The sequence below is a fragment of the Ahaetulla prasina genome, chromosome 1, assembly GCF_028640845.1.
Source record: "Ahaetulla prasina isolate Xishuangbanna chromosome 1, ASM2864084v1, whole genome shotgun sequence".
In the NCBI taxonomy this organism is placed as follows: Eukaryota; Metazoa; Chordata; class Lepidosauria; order Squamata; family Colubridae; genus Ahaetulla; species Ahaetulla prasina.
The window spans coordinates 267,362,314-267,382,516 of record NC_080539.1 but is presented as its reverse complement, the minus strand read 5'-3'; the positions used below and the strand labels follow the sequence as shown (position 1 = coordinate 267,382,516).

The window sequence follows — 20,203 nt, the reverse complement described above, 5'->3', positions numbered from 1 at the left end:
CCACCCCGGGCCACCCCAATGTAGTTGTCGAAGTGCTGTCCCGGTGTTTGGAGGCCGTACGGGTCTGGATGGGGAGAAACAGGCTCAAGCTTAATCCCTCCAAGACGGAGTGGCTGTGGATGCCGGCATTCCGATTCAGTCAGCTGCAGCCGCGGCTGACTGTTGGAGGCGAGATATTGGCCCCAAAGGATAGGGTGCACAACTTAGGTGTCCTCCTGGATGAACGGCTGTCGTTTGAAGATCATTTGACGGCCGTCTCCAGGAGGGCCTTCCACCAGGTTCGCCTGGTTCGGCAGTTGCGCCCCTTCCTTGATCGGGATGCCTTGTGCACAGTCACTCATGCGCTCGTTACCTCTCGCTTGGATTATTGTAATGCTCTCTACATGGGGCTCCCCTTGAGGTGCATTCGGAGGCTTCAGTTAGTCCAGAATGCAGCTGCGCGGGTGATAGAGGGAGCTACGCGTAGCTCCCACGTAACACCGCTCCTGCGCAGGCTGCACTGGCTACCTGTGGCCTTTCGAGTGCACTTTAAGGTTTTGGTTACAACCTTTAAAGCGCTCCATGGCTTAGGGCCTGGATACTTACGGGACCGCCTGCTGTTACCGCATGCCTCCCACCGACCCGTACGCTCTCACAGAGAGGGACTTCTCAGGGTGCCGTCCGCCAAACAATGTCAGCTGGCGGTCCCCAGGGGAAGGTCCTTCTCTGTGGGGGCTCCCACACTCTGGAACGAGCTTCCCCTGGGTTTACGCCAAATACCGGACCTTCGGACCTTTCGCCGCGAACTGAAGACATATCTTTTCACTCGCGCAGGGCTGGCTTAAGTTTTATCGATTTTAAATTTCTTATTACTAATTTTAAATGGGGTTTTAGTTTTTTATATATTTTAAAGTTTTTAGGCTGATTATAATAAGTTTTTTAACTTGCATTTTAAATTGTATATTGTATTGTTTGTTTTTTACTTTTGCCTGTGCACTGCCCTGAGTCCTTTGGGAGAAGGGCGGTATAAAAATCAAATAAATAATAATAATAATAATAATAATAATAATAATAATAATAATAATGATAATGATAATGATAATGATAATAATAATAATAATAATAATAATAATAATAATAATAATAATAATAATAATAATAATAATAATGCTGTCCTAAAGGGAAGGTTGTTTCCAGAAATCCATGCTTGAAATGAGGGGGTGGGGAGGTGTTGAGCCATCCTTGAAATATTTCCAGATCTAGATATCCAGGGCACCAAAAACGTATTTTCCTTTCTTTTAACTAGATAACCCCTAGAGCAGGGGTGTCAAACTCAAGGGCTACGGACCAGATCCGGCCCACTGGATGTTTAGATTTGGCTCATGGGGCCACCTTGGAAACAGTGAAGGACCAACTTGCAGTGCCTCTGCTAGCAAAAATGGAGCTTGCGAGGGCCAGAGGTTTGCAAGAGGCTGTCACAGCTGAAAACTGAGCTCAGAAGCCTGTTTTTACTGGTAGAGCACTCAGGCCCCCACAGGCGCCCCTGACATGAGTGACATCAAGCTGGCCATGCCCCCTGGCAACCCCCACCCCAGCCCATCCCCTGAAGTAAAACACAACCCTGATGCGGCCCTCAATGAAATTGAATGACACTCCTGCTTAATGAATTTAATTTTTTAAAAATGTTTTTGTTTTAAATTATTTCAGTTGATTTCACTGAATATTATACTTTTCTTCAATTCATTGTGAGAACTGATGTGCTCAAGTATGGGTAATGCTACTATAAACGGGGACACCAAAATACTTACAAAAAATTCCGTCTGGAGAACAAAAGAATCTAAAGCTTTCTCGTGCAGCTCCTCTTCTGTGAGAATGTTTGATGCTGCCTGGAGGTATTCTTGAGCTGACTCTTCCCTGGGAGACATGATATAGCCAAACCCTTGTTCAGTACAGCCAGGAGTACACATGTCCAACGTGAGCGAAACATTTGAACCTCGCCTGGATATATAGAGGTAACTGTTAATGGCTATGAAACAAATCAGCATGAATCACTCACTTCCCCTATTTGTACGATATTCACCCTGAGATCCAGATAACATAAAAAATCCAAGATATATCTTCATAACATCTTTTCAGCCTTCTGGATGTATTGTATTACATTTTCCTTCACATACTGTACTTCTAGTCAATAAACTATGACCAGGCTAGCTGGGACCTTCAGTCAAATAGTTCTAGCGTTCACCAAAAATTATACAGGTAGTCCGCAGTTAATGGCCCTAATTGGGAATGACAACTCCATCACAAAGCAATGTGGTCCTAAAGTGAGAAATTGTGTGATTCGACTAGCTTACAACAACGAGTTCTGGTTGCAGTTGTTAAGTGATTCACATGCAGTTGCTAAGCACAAGTCATGAATGTGACTTGTGACTTTCTGACAGTTTCCTCCCTGATTTTGCTTGTTGGAAACCAACAGTGAAAGTAGAAAATGGTGATCATGTGACTTTGGGTCATAATTGTGCACCAGTTGCCAAGTACCAAAATTGTGATTATGTGACTGTGGGGACACTACAATGACTGCAACATCAAGGCCTGGTCAAATGTTTCCTTGTTCACTGCTGTCATAACTCTGAACAGTCATTGAACAAGTGATACTATGCAAGGACCACCTGTATCATATTATCCTTCTGAGTGTAGAATGTTGAAATAAGGAGTTTGATGCTACCTAGAGAGAAAAACATGCTAGTTAAAACAAATACTTCAATTTAAAGCAATAGCACTTAAACTTATATACAGCTTCAAAGTGCTTTACAGCCCTCTCTAAGCAGTTTACAGAGTCAGCGTATTGACCCCAACAATCTGGGTCCTCATTTTACCGACCTCAGAAGGATGGAAGGCTGAGTCAACCTTGAGCTGGTGAGACTCAAACTGCCAAACTGAGGGCAGCTAGCAGTCAGCAGAAGTAGCCTGCAGTCCTGCACTCTTAACCACTGCGCCACCATGGCTTCTTTAATAAATAAAGGTGGTTAACCTAACACTACGTCAGCTAGAAAATATTGGAATGGAGATTCATGCCCCAGACAGGTCAGGGAAAGCATATTTATTTATTGGAAGAATAACAGACAATATAATAATTTAAGTCCCTTATCTCAAAATTTGTCAAAGGTTTTAGATTCACAAGCATCCTAGAATTACTTTTTTTTGCCTTTTCTAAGGTTTTTTTTGTTAGCTGATTTGCCTTGAAGGTCAGAGATATGGAGACCTAGAAGATAATAACTCACCCTGTCTAAGGCATTTCTCAGTTCATCCCTCTCAGCAAGAGAAAAGAGGCAAGAATGCAATATGCACTGCCTTTTCCATGGCATTCCCATGAAGATAATTGTGAGGTTTGGAGTAGTAGAGGAATGACTATATCTGAGAAAGTTGGTATGAGGATAGGGTTAAATAACCTTCTCAAATGACATATTCTTGCTTTCAAAGCTATCTTTTATTGCCACTGATTATCAAAACAAATAAAAAACTGTAGGAAAAGCATCGGTGGCAAATGAACTCTATGAATAACAAATGGATCATTTTATTCCAGGTAAGATTTATTTTTGTTCAGTAGCCAGAAATTCAACAATTTAAGAAGATGAATACAGTTTGAGAAATCCATTAATAGTTTCATAGAATATATTCATAAATATTAATTGGGAATTAATTAATTATTGAGCTGAGGGGGGACTTGCTTATTTTTGAAAGAAAATAAGTTTATTTGGTCCAAATTAAGTTGATTGTTCATAATGGCTAAGCTTTTCCTGCCCTATGATGAGCTGATTGCATTTCTTCACATGCTGCCTTACCTTTCCTGCAGCCCTACAGATTTAACTGTAAGAGTTGCTGGATCTGTTTCTGCTTTTATATCCATCACACAGTCAAAAACAGGTGACTCTGGTACAGGATCTAAATCAAGGAAGTCATCATCGTTTTTATCTTCCGTCCACTCAGAATAAGTGAACGATGGTTGACGGCTTACAGACTGTCGCCTGTCCTCTTGGAGGGGAAATGAGGGATCTGGAGGAGCTTTCACAAGATGCCAAACCTATGAAAAAATAAAGCGTACTGCATTTAATGCTCTCTAGAGAGAAAACCGATGGGTTCTGCTGAAGAGGACAGGAAGAGAAGAGGAAAATGCTATGCAGCGCCTCTGTATGTTACAAACAAGAGAATTGTCTATTATAGTTTTGCACTTGGGGTGGAAAGCTTTATGCCTAGTAGTTTTCTCAGTAGAATTACCATTGAATACAGTGGAGACCCTGGAAAACGTGCAGAGATGCTTACATGTATTTTACACAGTGATCCACTATCATGAGATGCACAACCACCACATGTGAACTAGGTCATTATCAAGAATCATTCTTAGATTCTGAAAACAACTTTCCCCGCAATGACAGAGATGAAGGCTTCTTGAAACCAGAGCTCCCTTGACTTATTCCATTTTTTAAAAATCAAATGGTTTTTGTAAAATCTGTGAAGACCAAAAGAACCAAAAAGGGACAAAGGGCTAAAGAAATCTGTGCATAAGCATCTTTGCAAGAAATGTAACATTCAAATAACTTCCATCAATAATTATTCTGTTTCCACTCAAAACCTGGCATTAGGAACAAGGCTGTGTTCAATAAGGAAAAAGGAAAAGGATGGGCAGACTGAAGGGAAAAAATGCTCTATTTTAGAGGTGTGCATGAATCCTCTTGACCTTTTTTGCAATGAATCCATGGTTCCCTGCTGACTTTTCTCCACAGTTCAGCTGTCTGTTGGGTAGAGGAAAATATGTCCTATGCTCTACTTCTTTTTCTTTATTTATATAAAATCACTGAATTAAAAAGGTATGTCTGTACTCTTAGTTTAATGGGGGTAGGAGGGAAATCCACTCTCTATTTCAAATATAGCTATTGGTTTGTTTCTGATTTCATTATCAAGTTTTTTCTTCTTTTTAGGCATCTGTTTGTGTGCAGATTTTTTTAACCTTACCCCTAGAACTTTAGACAGCAATATAAAGTAATCTAGACTAATTAGACTGATCAGTTGATTCCCCCCCATGCTTCCTGTTCCTCCTTCTCCTATCTTTTAATTCATATTATTGTACTTTCCTAGTTTATTTTTATTGTTTCATTGCTTTGCTATTGCTATTTTTTCTGTTTTATTGTTGTAAGCTGCCCAAGTAGCCCCATGGCGAGATGAGCAGGAAATAATTTTAACAAATAAATAAAAATAAATTCTGTAGTTGGCTTAACATTTAGCATTCCTGAAACTCAGGTTTCAACTCATACATACTTAAGCATACTTAAGCAGGTTTCAACTCATACATACTTAAGCAAAAATCCCCTTGCACTTGATGGAACATATTTTGACAATGCTCTCAATCTAGTTTCAATCAGAAGTTTCCTTGAATTCATTTTATGTAGTTAGTCATGGTGAACCTGGTAGGGTGGAGCATGGACAGAGGAGACTGTAAGAAAGGAGGGATCAGACTTAGGAACTGTATAGCCATTTCCAAAACATTGGCTTCCATAGCAGATATGATTACGTTGCAATACACTGGCCAATTTAAGAAAACATATTGCCTTGCATATTGTGGAACTCTCAAGAAAATCAGAGTAATGGAAGTTTTGTTGCTTGAAATGTAAGGGAGCTTCCTCACAAATATTGAAAATACGAAAAAGTAGTGTATGGGAGAATTTTAAACTATAAAAGATAAGTTCTAAATAATCAAGATATGTCAACTCTAGGTTCTTCTCTATCAAGTAGGACTAAGAAACATTTTAATCGTATAAATTAGGTTGATCCCGGTTTCTATTTAACACTGAATAACTTCGCATAGTCAAGTATTTTCATAACGTGGCTGATCATCTGAACTATTGAATGTTAAGACTTCAAAATATTTTGCTAATATTTGTGTACATCTAAACTTACACCGTAAGAATCTTTCCCTGTAATTTTTTTGTTACTTTCTGATGTTCTTAATTAAAAATTAAATAGAAAAAAAATGTAGAATTTGTTGGAAAATTCAGTTGGACTAATCCCACTGTTCTTATTCGGACTGTGTTTGCTCTGCAATAGTGAATATCTCATTGTTGAAGTGGTTTGAATCTTTTACAGTTCACTGTCAATTTAGAGGCTCGTCCTTTGCATTTTAACATGCATGATTATCCTCCTCTACAGTAACACCTTATTATTTGATCAAACAATAAATCTGGTGAATAAGAGCTTTGCAAAGAGCAAATGAACTGTACAGCAAAGCTAATCTTACTACCCACATCAGTCCTCTTACTGAGAGAACTAATTAGACTCTTTAGTAAATTATTTTTTAAAAAAAAAACCCACTTCTTTTTCCAAAAGTAAGAGAGGGCACTCTACAATTGTCTAATTCCCAGAATCTATCAGAGAATAATGTTTATGGAAATGTACATGTACATTGCTAGGGCTTACTTAAACTTATTTTTCACCAAATGTACCAGTAGAACATTCTAAGGAAACTCATTAATTTATTCAGCAAACTCTTCAACTGAAATGAAATGCTTCCAAGATGTCAGCTTACCAATGTTGCTACGAGTAGCAAGCCAAGGGAGAACAGAGACAGCAGGAGGTAAGACACTGTGATGCCTTCATCTCTGATCAGATTCTAAGGAAGAATATAAACCTATAGTTATTTTAGGGTAGTGAAAGACCCAGAGAGGCATATAAGAAAATGTAATGTAGGAAATTGTTCTGAAGGTGGCTGTGAAATTATGTAAATCATTTTAATTTTTTGACCAAACATTAACAATTCAAAACTTGAAAATAAGTAATTTTTCTCACTCATTGAAATAAAAATGTTTTCCTATTCATTGAATTACAGCATGCCCTCCCCTGGGTAACTAAGGGCTAAGGGCTAAGTCATTTATGATGTTCTGAACTGATTCAGAAAAGCAATGTGAAATTGTGAGTTTCTGAAATATGATCAAAAAATGGGAAGACACCAAGGAAAGGATAAATGTCAAAAACTTGCTAGTTTCACATCTGTGTTAATTAAGCATACCTTTCTCTTGACTTCTGAAATAGATAATGAAAGGTTCACTCTGTAGAGAAAAGGCCCTGAGATGAGACAATGGCTAAGGCTTAACTTCTGGAGAAGGTTCCATTAGCAACTTTAAAAGGGGCTGTAGTTTGCCACTCCTTGGAGGTCTTCTCCAAAGCCAGACACCTTTCATAATTATTACTCAAGCTATAACATGCGCTTGGTCACTGAATAATTCTGGAGTATGCTGGAAAAAGATTATCTAAATCCTTTGGAATCCAGATCCATATTTGGGCATAGGACAAAGATAGCATTGATCACTCTTATGAATTAATTGTTGACATTAGTCCACTCCCAAGAGAGCATCTCTGTTCAGCATAAGCCATTTGTCTTTGTTACCATTCCTCCTTGACTTCTGAAAGCAACTTGAGAATAGACTTCTGTTGAATGTGTTTCACGTTCTTGAGTTCTAACTCTTGAAAAGGTAAACCAGACCAAGAAACAGATGCCACATAGGTTTAAAATTATTTTTATTAAGATGGGCTATAGTAACAAAATCTATTTGTTCCCGTGATCATTGATCTTCACTTTCTTGTCAAGACCATCCTCTTTATTCTCTACAGAATCACTTCTATCATCATTGCTACTCCTAAAGTCACCCAGAAATGTAGCAGAAAGGAAGAACTAGACCATGTGGTTGAAGCAGAGCTCAGAGAAGTTTTGGTGGCTTCGCCAATTCTCATTCCTGGCCACTATCTTGTAAGTCTTCTGTTTGGTTCAGTCCTACGGCTGCAATAGGAGCAGCAGCAGTAGGAAACAAGCATCTGTGTGTCTTATTTTTCTCCCATCTATCCATCATTTGCCACAGCCTAGGAGGAGCTCAGCACCTGAGCAATCTCACTCATCCTATCTAAGGTGATCTACCTAATTTGTTTTGAGGGACCAGAGAGCTCTTATTTACATTCCTGTTAGCATTCCTGTAAGCCATCTTTTTTGTTGGATCTTCAGGCCTACCACATTTACTACTGTGGAAGACTGGTAGAGGGGATTGTGTGGAGCCAGGGTGATATGTAGTCATAATAACATTCCTTTCTCAGAGAGTCAAGGACATCTTGCCCTGCACCTGGAGGGGTGTGACTGGGAGGCATCTCCAGTTGGGATGGGGCTTTGATCGGACCATGTGATAGACATGTGGGTGTTGGGCAGGGACTTGAACTTTCCTTTGGGTGGGGAAAACCTGGAAACTTTCAGATTCGTGTTTTCCCAAATGTGCCAATATGACATCTCTAATAAAATGGAACTCTGAGGAACTTTAAGCCTTCGAGTCTTATTTTGTTGGGGGTGTTACTTGGAACCCTAACATTAAGCTCCATACTCTAGGGAGAAGGGGGCAGAAGACAAATTGTAATTGTTTCTGTTTAGGTCCTGAAAACAAGATACGAAGTAATGGATGGAAACTAATCAAGGAGAGAATCAACCTAGAATTAAGGAGAAATTTTCTGACAGCTAGAACAATTATTCAGAACAACTTCCCTCCATAAGTTGTGGGTTCTCCAACTTTGGAGGTTTTTAAGAAGAAATTGGACAACTATTTGTTTGAAATGGTAGAGGCTTTCCTGCTTGAGCAGAGGGTTGGTTCCAAGGTCACTGCCAACTCTGTTATTCTGTTATAAGCCTATTGCTAATGTTCTTTTTACAACACATTACTGTCTACAAAGAAAATGGGCCCTGCAACAGCAACTATAGTGGGAAAAGATGTACAATTAGAGTTTGGAGAAAGGAAGTGATTATGATAGGACTGCCAATCTGTATGGTGGCATAAGGCCAATAAAAGAGAAGAAATGAGTCAGAAGTATAGCCAAGAGCAATGAATAAAGAAAAGGGACTCAGATGAATAAGGATGTAGCAATAACTCAGAGCACTCCAAGCTATTAAATCTTTACAACACATCATAGAAAATGCAATCCAATTATACTTTAGATATTATCATTGTGATATCGTTTTCAGATCGTTTTCCTGAACTGACATAACTCAGGTATGAATAAAGCAGTTTTACACAAGGAGTAAAACAATGGCATTTATAACTTATATACCGGAATCGTGATGTTCATTGGTTTTTTTTAAGTTCAGGAAATTATAATAAGTTAAATTCCGTCATGACTGATGAAATTCCTCTTTCACTCTGGTACGCCCTTGAGAGCCCCAGATCTGCTCAGGGGGATCTTTTGAAATGGATCTGGAAAGCACACAGGATAGACTGAGGAAGCCAGGGCATAAACAAAAGGAAAATGTCTATGGAGATTCTCAGTCATCCAGGTCATGGTTGTCCCAAAGGGGTGTTTTCAAGAGGCAACTGGACTCTCTGGTTTTTATCTTTTTTTCCCTCTTCTTTGAAGATGTTTCCCTTCTCAAGTGAGAATGAAACGTCTTCAAAGAAAAACCAGAAAGTTCAGTTGCCTCTTGAAAAAGCATCTTTGGGACAAACAAAAGCGAAGTACGGTTTGCAAATAGAAATTCAGTCACCTGATGTTGACTGTAGCTTAAGAGCTTCTGTTTCCAAACATCCTTTTGAGAAAAGGGGAAGAAATGACACAAATGTTCATTCTAAGCAAATATCCTTGTATGTCTTTTATAAACATTGTGGTGCATTTAGCAGGAAATATGCAGTTTCCATTTGTTCAATGAGATCTGTACACTGCTAATGTCAACTTCAGAACTGCTCTTTATTCCTCATTTAGCTAGAGAAGCTATTCATAATGTATAACAAACACTACTTTATGTATTACATCCATTATTAATATTCCATCCAAGAAGATATTAGCACTATCAAGAAGATCATTGATACACCACATTTAAGCGTACTGAAATCACCGAACATACCTTGTTAGAATTTGAGTCCAACAGTTGTGAGGGATGAACAAGGTTGGACAAGACAGCCAAAATATCCTGAATTGCTGGGATTGTCTCACATCCACCACACCAAAACATAAAGATGAAAACCTGTGGTTTAAACAGATCATGTATAGTGAGGTTACTGCACTTTTTAAATGTTAAATAGCAAATCCAAGATTTCTATTAATAATCTTCTATTTATAACCATGTCTATTTTTAAAGCACAGAGGCTTTTTGCAGCTGCAAAATTAATTTGAATAAAAAGACTGAGTTACCTGATGTAACACGGCACATCTTTTGATTTAATTTCAGCTATATCAGCATTTATGACGTGGGAAATCTGCCCCTAAAATGTATGAATCTAAAAAAAACAAAAGCAATGTTTTCCTTTTCTTTTGTCAGAAAGCAACGTCCATACCAATTAAGATAGAAGCCTTACCAAGAACAGTGAGAGGATAAAGAGATATAGATTTCCGCCTGTTGTCATCCCATTCCACCAGGTCGCCCAGCGATGGTATGGAGACACTTCAACACTTTTCAGAGGTGATTCTGTCTTGCTTTGTTCTTCTGGCTGGCCATCTGTTCCATTCAGCGGTTCCATTTCTGCTGGCTTGAAAATACCTTCAAAAATAAAAATGATACAATCAGGAGATAAGTAGCTATGTATCTCCCATGTTCCTACTGAAAAAAATCAATCAATTCTGAAGGTAAAATTACTACATGCCAAACTTGTAATCACGATTCTTAAATGCACTTGTAGATATGAATAGGATGCCATGGAAGTCTTAGCAACCTTCCTTAGAAAAAAGATGACTGGAAACAGTACTGCACTTTTTTTTCTAGAGCAACAAAATTGGGGCTTTCTCTTGTTTCCTTTAATCATTTAGGATGATTTAAAACATATGCATCAGTCTTTGATTTTCTGATTTGATACACTGTAAAAGATGAAAGCATTATTTTTTGCTTATGTTATCTTATTCTTATGTTAAGAATCTTATGATTCTTGACGAATATATTTTATTTTTTTCTTTATGTACAGAGGGCATATGCACCAAAGACAAATTCCTTGTGTGTCCAATCACACTTGGCCAATAAAGAATTCTATTCTATTAATTATTTAACAAATTAAGGAATTTGTTTTAATTCCTTAAACCTTTTATAAAGATTATTTAAGGGCATCATTTTAAGATGCTCATAAAAGTTATCTGAAAGTATTTCATAGGTTCCCCAGTATTCACTTTAAAGCAGTTATGGTTTTTATTTCATCAAAACAATGCCTACTGGGAAACTGAACATACCACACACATATGGAGCTTGGATACCATTGTGAAAATGAAGCATTTCTGAGCCATAATGTAATAATATTCCCCAACACCAATGCCAATTTCTAAGAGCAAAACAGCTACATTGCTTCACTTTGATTTATTTCAGAACATGCCTTCTTTGGCTATTTTGAAATGCTGGAGAAAGATTTGGCAATGAGGAAGAATGAAGCGAGTCTTCAAGATAAACCATGTCTCCTCACTGCTGTCCCAACTGTGTGGCAGGACTGTTTTCTGGCAAATCCAAGCTATAAATTCAAGAAAGTATGTGTTATGTATGTTTAATTGAAAGCCAATTTCAATTGGGATTCAGCCACAGGTCTATGTGCCTAAAAATTAAGCCAGATAAAATTTTATACCCCATTGAATTCACTTCTGAGCAAGCTCACAAAAAGGTTTGACTGGAAATCTTGGACTTTTTTTTCTATAAATGTACCAACAAATCCAAGAACAAACATCATTCTCAAGCCATGCATTTATTTCAGAATAAAGAACAACACAGGTAATTTCTACCTAAAGATCAAAGAGACATAATTCACAATTGCATTAGTATACTTCTCCCTCCCCCGCAAAAAAATCCATTACTAAAATATGTGTGGGTTACACATAGAAATGGATTGTGACTATCACAAAGGGAATCTGCTTGTTAGAAATTATCGACCTGAAATTCACAAATGGCTAGAAATACAAATGCAGGTTTCCTCTCCTCAGCTGAATCCATTTTCATTTTAATATGCTGAACGTTCTGCCTCAGTTCTCAGCCCTCTTCTCCTACCTATTCCCTCCCACAGATGGCCTATTGCCCTGTCTGAGCAAACTGAAGAGAAGCCATGTGCTAAAACACTGGAGAAGAAGGCTTGATTTTAAACAGTCTCCGGTGAGTCACCATGTCTTTCCACACATTAATTTCCACATTGCGCCCACTCAGTCCAGCTGTCATTTCATATGGAATAAGAGACGGGGCAAGTAAAGAAACATTCTCCATTATGTCACAGAGGATGGCTTTTATGACGGAATGGCATCTTAGTCAGGGGAAGAAGGTAGAAGACGAAGGACTATAGCTTTGGTGCCTGGTTACATACTATTCTAGTCTTTCCTGACCTCCAGACACATTGAAAGCACAAATATATGGGACCATTCCCATAATTATCAATCCAAATGACCAATTCGGAAGCTGTACATGCATCTGGCAGCTGGATGAGGTAGGCTCCTTTGCACACATGTCAATTTTTCCAAGCAATGACTAAGGGGACAGGTGAAATATTATCAACTCTGACAGCCTCACTTAGCAAGCTATGAATGTACAGAATATGCTATCAACTCCCACCTTTTTCTACCGCTTTCTTAATTCATATTTTCCTGTAAAGAAGAGAAGAGATAAACTGCTTCAAGAGGAGGAAAAATACTAAATCAGAAATCAGCAGCAGATTGTCATGGAGACATACAAGTACAGGTAGCCCTTGACTTACAACAATTGAGCACAAAATGTATGTTGCTAAGTGAGTTTTATCCCCATTTTACACCTTTTCTTGTTACATTTGTTAACTGAATCACTACAGTTGTTAAGTCAGTAACACGGTTATTAAATGAATCTGGTTTCCCCATTGACTTTGCTTGTCAGAAGGTTGCAAAAGGTGATCATGTGACCCCAAGACACTGCAACCATCATAAATGTGAGTCAAATATTAAGCATCCGAATATAAATCACATGGCCATGGGGATATTGCAGTGGCCACAAGTGTGAAAACTGGTTGTAAGTCACTTTTTAAACATTTTTTAAACATTTACTAAATGAACTGTTGTAAGTCAAGGACTACCTGTAGTATAATGTTTCACTCTGAAGGGCATTTAAATCATACTTGTATAGTTAAATATGGAAGAAAACATGTAGCTTCAATTTTACAAAGGAATCTGGGACATAATTAATTTGGAGCCATAGATTCCAAGTGACAGGATGTCATAGACTGGAGCATTTTGTACTTAAAATGTTTCCTAACCATATTTTTATTAATAGTAAACGGCACGTAACAGAAACAGCTGTGAACATCTGATGTTGAATTGTCAGTCAGAGCTGAAATAAAAGCATACAACTTAAGTAGTGCTCTCAATCCAGTTTACAAACCAGTTGGGTTTTTTTAATTCTTCACAATTCAGTAGGGTAGACTAAATGAAAAACACTAAACTATTAATCATATAACTGAAAGTAGCTTGATCCTGATCAGAGGAATATTTGTTTGTATTGTACATGTCTATGGTTATTGAACAAAAATTCAAATCTACCTTCATTTTAAACAAAATTAATTCAGGAGAAATTTGAATGTATATATCAATAGCAAACAAAGATTATACCAAACCAAACAAAAAGCTCTCTACAACTTTTCCAGTAAGCAAAGACACCAAGCAAAGCTGACCCCTTTCTCTCTTATTATTTGAAATTGCTTTAGAAGTTTTAGCAAACAAGATTTGGAGAGAGAGAAATACTTAGGATTAAAGTGCAGGGAGAATAAAAGTTGAAATGCTATGCAGATGATGTAGTACTAATGCACCATTATTCAATTACAGGGAATTATAAGAAAGATCATGAAAATAAATATAGACTTGGTGAATTCTCCAGATATAAAATGTGAAGAAAAAACCAAGATAATAACAAATTATTTAATCCTATAAGAAAAAGACTATGAAAAAAAAAAGAGCCCAGTTATGAGATAAGAAAAAAAAGTGAAATATTTGGGCCTCTGTTTGGCAGGAACTAATAAAGACATATAATATTTCAGAACAATTATGATAAATTATGAATTTTTAAAAAAATATTGGAAAATTTAAAACTTTTTTGGGTGGGATTTATCATAACAGTAAAAATGAACTCACGAACTTTATAAAATCCAAAAATAGTAGAACATCAATAATAAAAGAAGCCAGACTAGCCAAAGGACTTCATTGGTCTTTATGGTAAAAGGGAACAAAAGAAGAAAATAATTTGAAAGGATAGAATATTAGAGGAAGTTTGATAAAAAATATATATGGAATATTTTAATATCAAAAATAAGTCCAGCAAGTTCTCCATCATCAAATGTCATTTACTTTAAGGACAACTATTGTAAGAAAAATTTAATCATATAGGCCAATATCAAGATTCAGGAAACATAGGAAGAACAACTATTCAATGAAGGTAGGAATTTGCTTGATGTATTTACAAATTGCCAGAAGAATAAAAAGTGACCTCAAGATGGAAGGAGTTATTTTGAAGAAGATCATAGAATTTGTGACTTTTATACAAAACTATTTTGTTAGGACAAATAAACAAATTGTTATTGAAATATGACATGAAGATGGAACGAATAAAAAATATGATGAAGTTAATGCAAAACTTAAAAAAACATTCATAGTTGCAATAAGGATGATACAGTATATAAATCCATCATCAATTACCAAATTAGACAAATCATAGAAAAATAAATATTTGAAATGCCATAATAGAGACCTTTTTATTCTATGTGGTAGTTGTGTAAAATAATTAAAAAGTACTGGAAAAAAGATATCAACATGTTCAGAAAATCCTAAAAAAATCATATTTTAACTAAAATTACAAGATTCTTGTTAGGTATAATTCAAGAAAACTTTAAAAAAATATCACTATATACTAAGATAAATGGTGACAGCTATAAGAGCTAATTTGCTACAATACTGGAAAAAAGGGAAGTTTGTTGGTTATTATCAGATTGTAACACCAACCATTGGATAATATGCAGCAATGGCAAAATTATCAGTATATATTCATAGCTCTTGTATATATTAAATATTATACAGCAGGGCAAATTGAAGCACTTGGAATATGATTTTAAAGGAAAACATAATGAGACCGGTCAAAACTAATACATGAAAGGACTTATATATACTAGCAATAATCTTTCACTTTTAATGGAAATATATTTAGTTTGTGTTCAGCAATTGGGGGAATAAACAAAAGGAAAGGGGCAAGTGTGCTTCTAGAAAGTTTTGCAAAATGTTTTTACAAATGTCTTACGTATGCTTAGTAGTTGTTTTTGTGATATTATCCAGTATAGATCTTGTTTTCCTTTGTATTTCATTATTCTAAGAATAAAAATATGAGCCTATATTCTCACCAAGGTTCACAGCCAGGTAGACTGCCCTTTCAACTTATGATGCATCACGTGATATAGATCTAGTCACCTGTACCCTGTATCTGCAACCCATTGTGAAGTAAGATGTGGCCTTCTGATAATGTGTGAATCCAGTCAATATGCTCATAGGATGAGTGAAACCGGTATACAACATAAAATTGTTTTAGATATGGAAAGTAAAGCCTTAGAATTAATACTACAAACGGTCTGATTCAAATATTGATTTCTATCAACATAAAAAAGCCTCTCTGTTGGTAGATGGGGTGGCTCCCAGGACAAAGTGTGTGTAGACTTCATCTCTTTTTTTAATCCCTAAAAACAGACACCAAAGTCACCATATACCCGTGATGGCGAACCTATGGCATGCCGCAGGTGGCATGCGGAGCCATATCTGTGGCCACATGAGTGTTGCCCTAGCTCAGCTCCAGCCTGCATGCGCAGGCCGGCCAGCTGATTTGTGGGCCGAGTCTACCAGAAGTCGGGAAATGAGCTGCTTCCAGCCTCCAGAGGGCCTCTAGGGGAGTGAGGAAGGCCGTTTTCGCCCACCCCAAGCTCCTAGAAAGGCTCTGGAACCTGGGGAGGGCGAAAAACATGCCCACCGTGCCATTATGTGCCAAAAACGGGGGGAACACAGGGGCGAATACATGCATGGGGGCGGGGCGCATTAAATTATGTGTGTGGGCACACATGCGCACAACCCCCCCCACACTCCCCCTGCTTTTCGCTCGTGACGGCAAAAAGGTTAGCCATCACTGCCATATACCATTTATATGCAAAGTTTAATTCTGTCCAGCCACTCTTTGATGTCCAGCCACTCTTTGGTATCCAGCCACAGCAAAGCTGCTGCTAGAACAGCCTGGGAGGTAAGCAATCATGGTATATTGCCATTCTCACCACAGACCACTAGTTTCTCATGTCCCAGGAATATGAAAGAAGTTGAAAGATTGGTTGCCTTCAGCTTAAAGGATCCCACAATCCAGTCTCTACTTACTGTGCCTTATTCTCTCTACAAGAATTTGCTTCAACATTTTTTAACTTAAGAACGCAATTAAAAAGATAAAAAACTAATGCAAACTAAAAAGATTTTAAAAAATTAACATGAGAAGATAAAAACTACAAAAAATATAATGAAAAATAGAAAATACAGATACAATGATGTAGAAAAGAGAGAAATGTATAAAGAAATGAATTTCCCCTTCATCACAACCAGCACAAATAATTTCAGTAATTTACCGCTTTCTCTGAAATATGACAAAAGATCGCTTCTTCCCATATCTCAACATAGGAATTTGCTTTTTAATGAAGCCATCACTCACACCCTGGCAGAGGCAAAAGTTGAAAAAATAATTGCTGTCAACAATGTATACCTACGCTTTTCTAATAAATGGACTAGGCTGTGCTTAAATTGCGTTAAGCTTCATGTTCTTCTTTCAGAGTGGTTCCTTGCCAAAGAACAGAACAGAACAGAACAGAATAGAATTTTTTATTGGCCAAGTGTGATTGGTGCATAAGCTCTTGGAGTACATAAAAGAAATGATATGTTCATCAAGAATCATAAGGTACAAGACTTAATGATAGTCATAGGGTACAAATAAGCAATCAGGAAACAATCTATATCAATTTAAATCATAAGGATAGAAACGAAGTTACAGTCATAAGTGGAAGGAGATGGGTGATGATGATAAGATTAATAGTAGTGAAGACTTAGTAAATAGTTTGGCAGTGTTGAGGGAATTGTTTAGCAAAGTGATGGCGTTTGGGGAAAAAAGGTCCTTGTGTCTAATTGTTTCAGTGTGCAGTGCTCTATAGCATCGTTTTGAGGGTAGGAGTTGAAACAGTTTATGTCCAGGATGTGAACGGTCTGTAAATATTTTCACAGCCCTCTTTTTGACTCGTGCAGTATACAGGTCCTCAATGAAAGGCAGGTTGGTAGCAATTGTTTTTTCTGCAGTTCTAATTATCCTCTTAAGTCTGTGTCTGTCTTGCTGGGTTGCAGAATTGAACCAGACAGTTATAGAGGTGCAGATGAGAGACTCAATAATTCCTCTGTAGAACTGTATCAGCAGCTCCTTGGGCAGTTTGAGCTTTCTGAGTTGGCAGAGAAATAATACTCTTTGTTGTGCTTTTTTGATGACGTTTTTGATGTTAGCTGTCCATTTTAGATCTTGCGATATGGTAGAACCTAGAAATTTGAAGGTCTCTTACTGCTGATACTGTGTTGTCTAGTATTGTAAAAGGTGGAAGTATGGAAGGGTTTCTCCTAAAGTCCACCACCATTTCTATGGTTTGAGTGTGTTCAGTTCCAGATTGTTCCAGTCGCACCACGAGGCTAGTTGTTCAACCTCCCGTCTATATGCGGATTCATTATTGTCTCGAATGAGACCGATCACTGTTGTGTCATCTGCGAACTTCAGTAGTTTAACAGATGGATCATTGGAGATGCAGTCATTGGTATACAGAGAAAAAAGAAGTAGGGCAAGCACACAGCCTTGGGGGGCCCCTGTGCTAATTGTACAGGTATCTGATGTGATTCTTAGCTTCACCTGCTGCTTCCTGTTTGTTAGGAAGCTTATACAGATACACACAATTAGCATCAAATGAATATGAAAGCGTGTTCGTTGTGCCAATATCCCTAAATCTTATATTGCTCTGATGAGTTGTGTGTTTGCTGCATCAGTTGTTTTCACACTGTAATGAGGTGTGCAGCTCATGGCTTAATAGCAAGAAGGTGGCAAAGCACCTACTCATGAGTTCTCAAACATCTGATTGTTCTCCTTACAATGTTTCTACTTCAGGCAAGCAGGAGCTCTTAGCATTGTCAAGAACACAAGTTTTCAAGAAAGTCTTAATTAAACGGAAGAACAACATTAAGCCAAAATTTGAAGGTCACACCGTGTATGTTTATTGTAAAAACAACAGCATGTAAAAGAGAAGAACATAATTTATTTTACTTGTTTCTCCTTTCTAGAGCACAGCGATATTTCTTTGCCTTTAAAAAGAAAAACAGGAGGGATTCTATTTTAACATGAAAATGATTCTAGTCTTTGAAAAAGAAATATGTTAAACAGCAATAATGTACAGCAAATATTTAAAAGGCTGCTTTTCATACATATTAGCAATTGTATTATATACTGCATTCCTCTGCATGCCAGTGTATTATTAGAATGTTACATTTATTTTTCTTTTGAAATCTCACTGGAGGACTCCTTAGTAAGAATTCCAATAGAAGAGAATAAATGTAGTTTGGGGTTAAACTTAATAATAAGAATTTAACAGTAAGAAGTTAACAAAAAATAACTTACATTGCCTGAGTAAAATAAATCACACTTGAATTGCACATACTTAATTGTATTTGCAAATTAGAACAGTGCAAATTATAACTGAAGTTGTGAAATAATTTGCAGAATTGAAAATGTAACCAACTTTTTAGAAAAAGAACATTCTTTGTTGTGCTTTTTTGATAACGTTTTTGATGTTAGCTGTCCATTTTAGATCTTGCGATATGGTAGAACCTAGAAATTTGAAGGTTTCTACTGTTGATACTGTGTTGTCTAGTATTGTGAGAGGTGGAAGTATGGAAGGGTTTCTCCTAAAGTCTACCACCATTTCTACGGTTTTGAGTGTGTTCAGTTCCAGATTGTTCCAGTCGCACCACGAGGCTAGTTGTTCAACCTCCCGTCTGTATGCGGATTCATCATTGTCTCGAATGAGACCGATCACTGTTGTGTCATCTGCGAACTTCAGTAGTTTAACAGATGGATCATTGGAGATGCAGTCATTGGTATACAGAGAAAAAAGAAGTAGGGCAAGCACACAGCCTTGGGGGGCCCCTGTGCTAATTGTACAGGTATCTGATGTGATTCTTAGCTTCACCTGCTGCTTCCTGTTTGTTAGGAAGCTTATACAGATACACACAATTAGCATCAAATGAATATGAAAGCGTGTTCGTTGTGCCAATATCCCTAAATCTTATATTGCTCTGATGAGTTGTGTGTTTGCTGCATCAGTTGTTTTCACACTGTAATGAGGTGTGCAGCTCATGGCTTAATAGCAAGAAGGTGGCAAAGCACCTACTCATGAGTTCTCAAACATCTGATTGTTCTCCTTACAATGTTTCTACTTCAGGCAAGCAGGAGCTCTTAGCATTGTCAAGAACACAAGTTTTCAAGAAAGTCTTAATTAAACGGAAGAACAACATTAAGCCAAAATTTGAAGGTCACACCGTGTATGTTTATTGTAAAAACAACAGCATGTAAAAGAGAAGAACATAATTTATTTTACTTGTTTCTCCTTTCTAGAGCACAGCGATATTTCTTTGCCTTTAAAAAGAAAAACAGGAGGGATTCTATTTTAACATGAAAATGATTCTAGTCTTTGAAAAAGAAATATGTTAAACAGCAATAATGTACAGCAAATATTTAAAAGGCTGCTTTTCATACATATTAGCAATTGTATTATATACTGCATTCCTCTGCATGCCAGTGTATTATTAGAATGTTACATTTATTTTTCTTTTGAAATCTCACTGGAGGACTCCTTAGTAAGAATTCCAATAGAAGAGAATAAATGTAGTTTGGGGTTAAACTTAATAATAAGAATTTAACAGTAAGAAGTTAACAAAAAATAACTTACATTGCCTGAGTAAAATAAATCACACTTGAATTGCACATACTTAATTGTATTTGCAAATTAGAACAGTGCAAATTATAACTGAAGTTGTGAAATAATTTGCAGAATTGAAAATGTAACCAACTTTTTTAGAAAAAAGGAACATTCACACCAAGCAATTTTTGTAACCTTTATAACTATAGATTTGTGATTGTTTTGCCACTTTG

The 20,203-nt window shown here is 37.2% G+C and overlaps 1 protein-coding gene across 1 annotated transcript in view; it reads right to left on the bottom strand.

Annotated features, from left to right (window-relative positions):
• Positions 1-20,203, bottom strand: part of PTPN5 (protein tyrosine phosphatase non-receptor type 5) — a 71,818-nt gene that overhangs the window by 32,011 nt on the left and 19,604 nt on the right. Inside the window, exons 4-9 of the mRNA XM_058158294.1 lie at positions 10,344-10,525; positions 9,893-10,012; positions 9,536-9,577; positions 6,554-6,637; positions 3,819-4,057; positions 1,788-1,977 (exon numbers count right to left, since the gene is read on the bottom strand). Coding sequence (XP_058014277.1) covers positions 1,788-1,977; positions 3,819-4,057; positions 6,554-6,637; positions 9,536-9,577; positions 9,893-10,012; positions 10,344-10,505 — 837 coding nt within the window. The 5' untranslated portion in view covers positions 10,506-10,525. The remainder of the gene's footprint in view (positions 1-1,787; positions 1,978-3,818; positions 4,058-6,553; positions 6,638-9,535; positions 9,578-9,892; positions 10,013-10,343; positions 10,526-20,203) is intronic.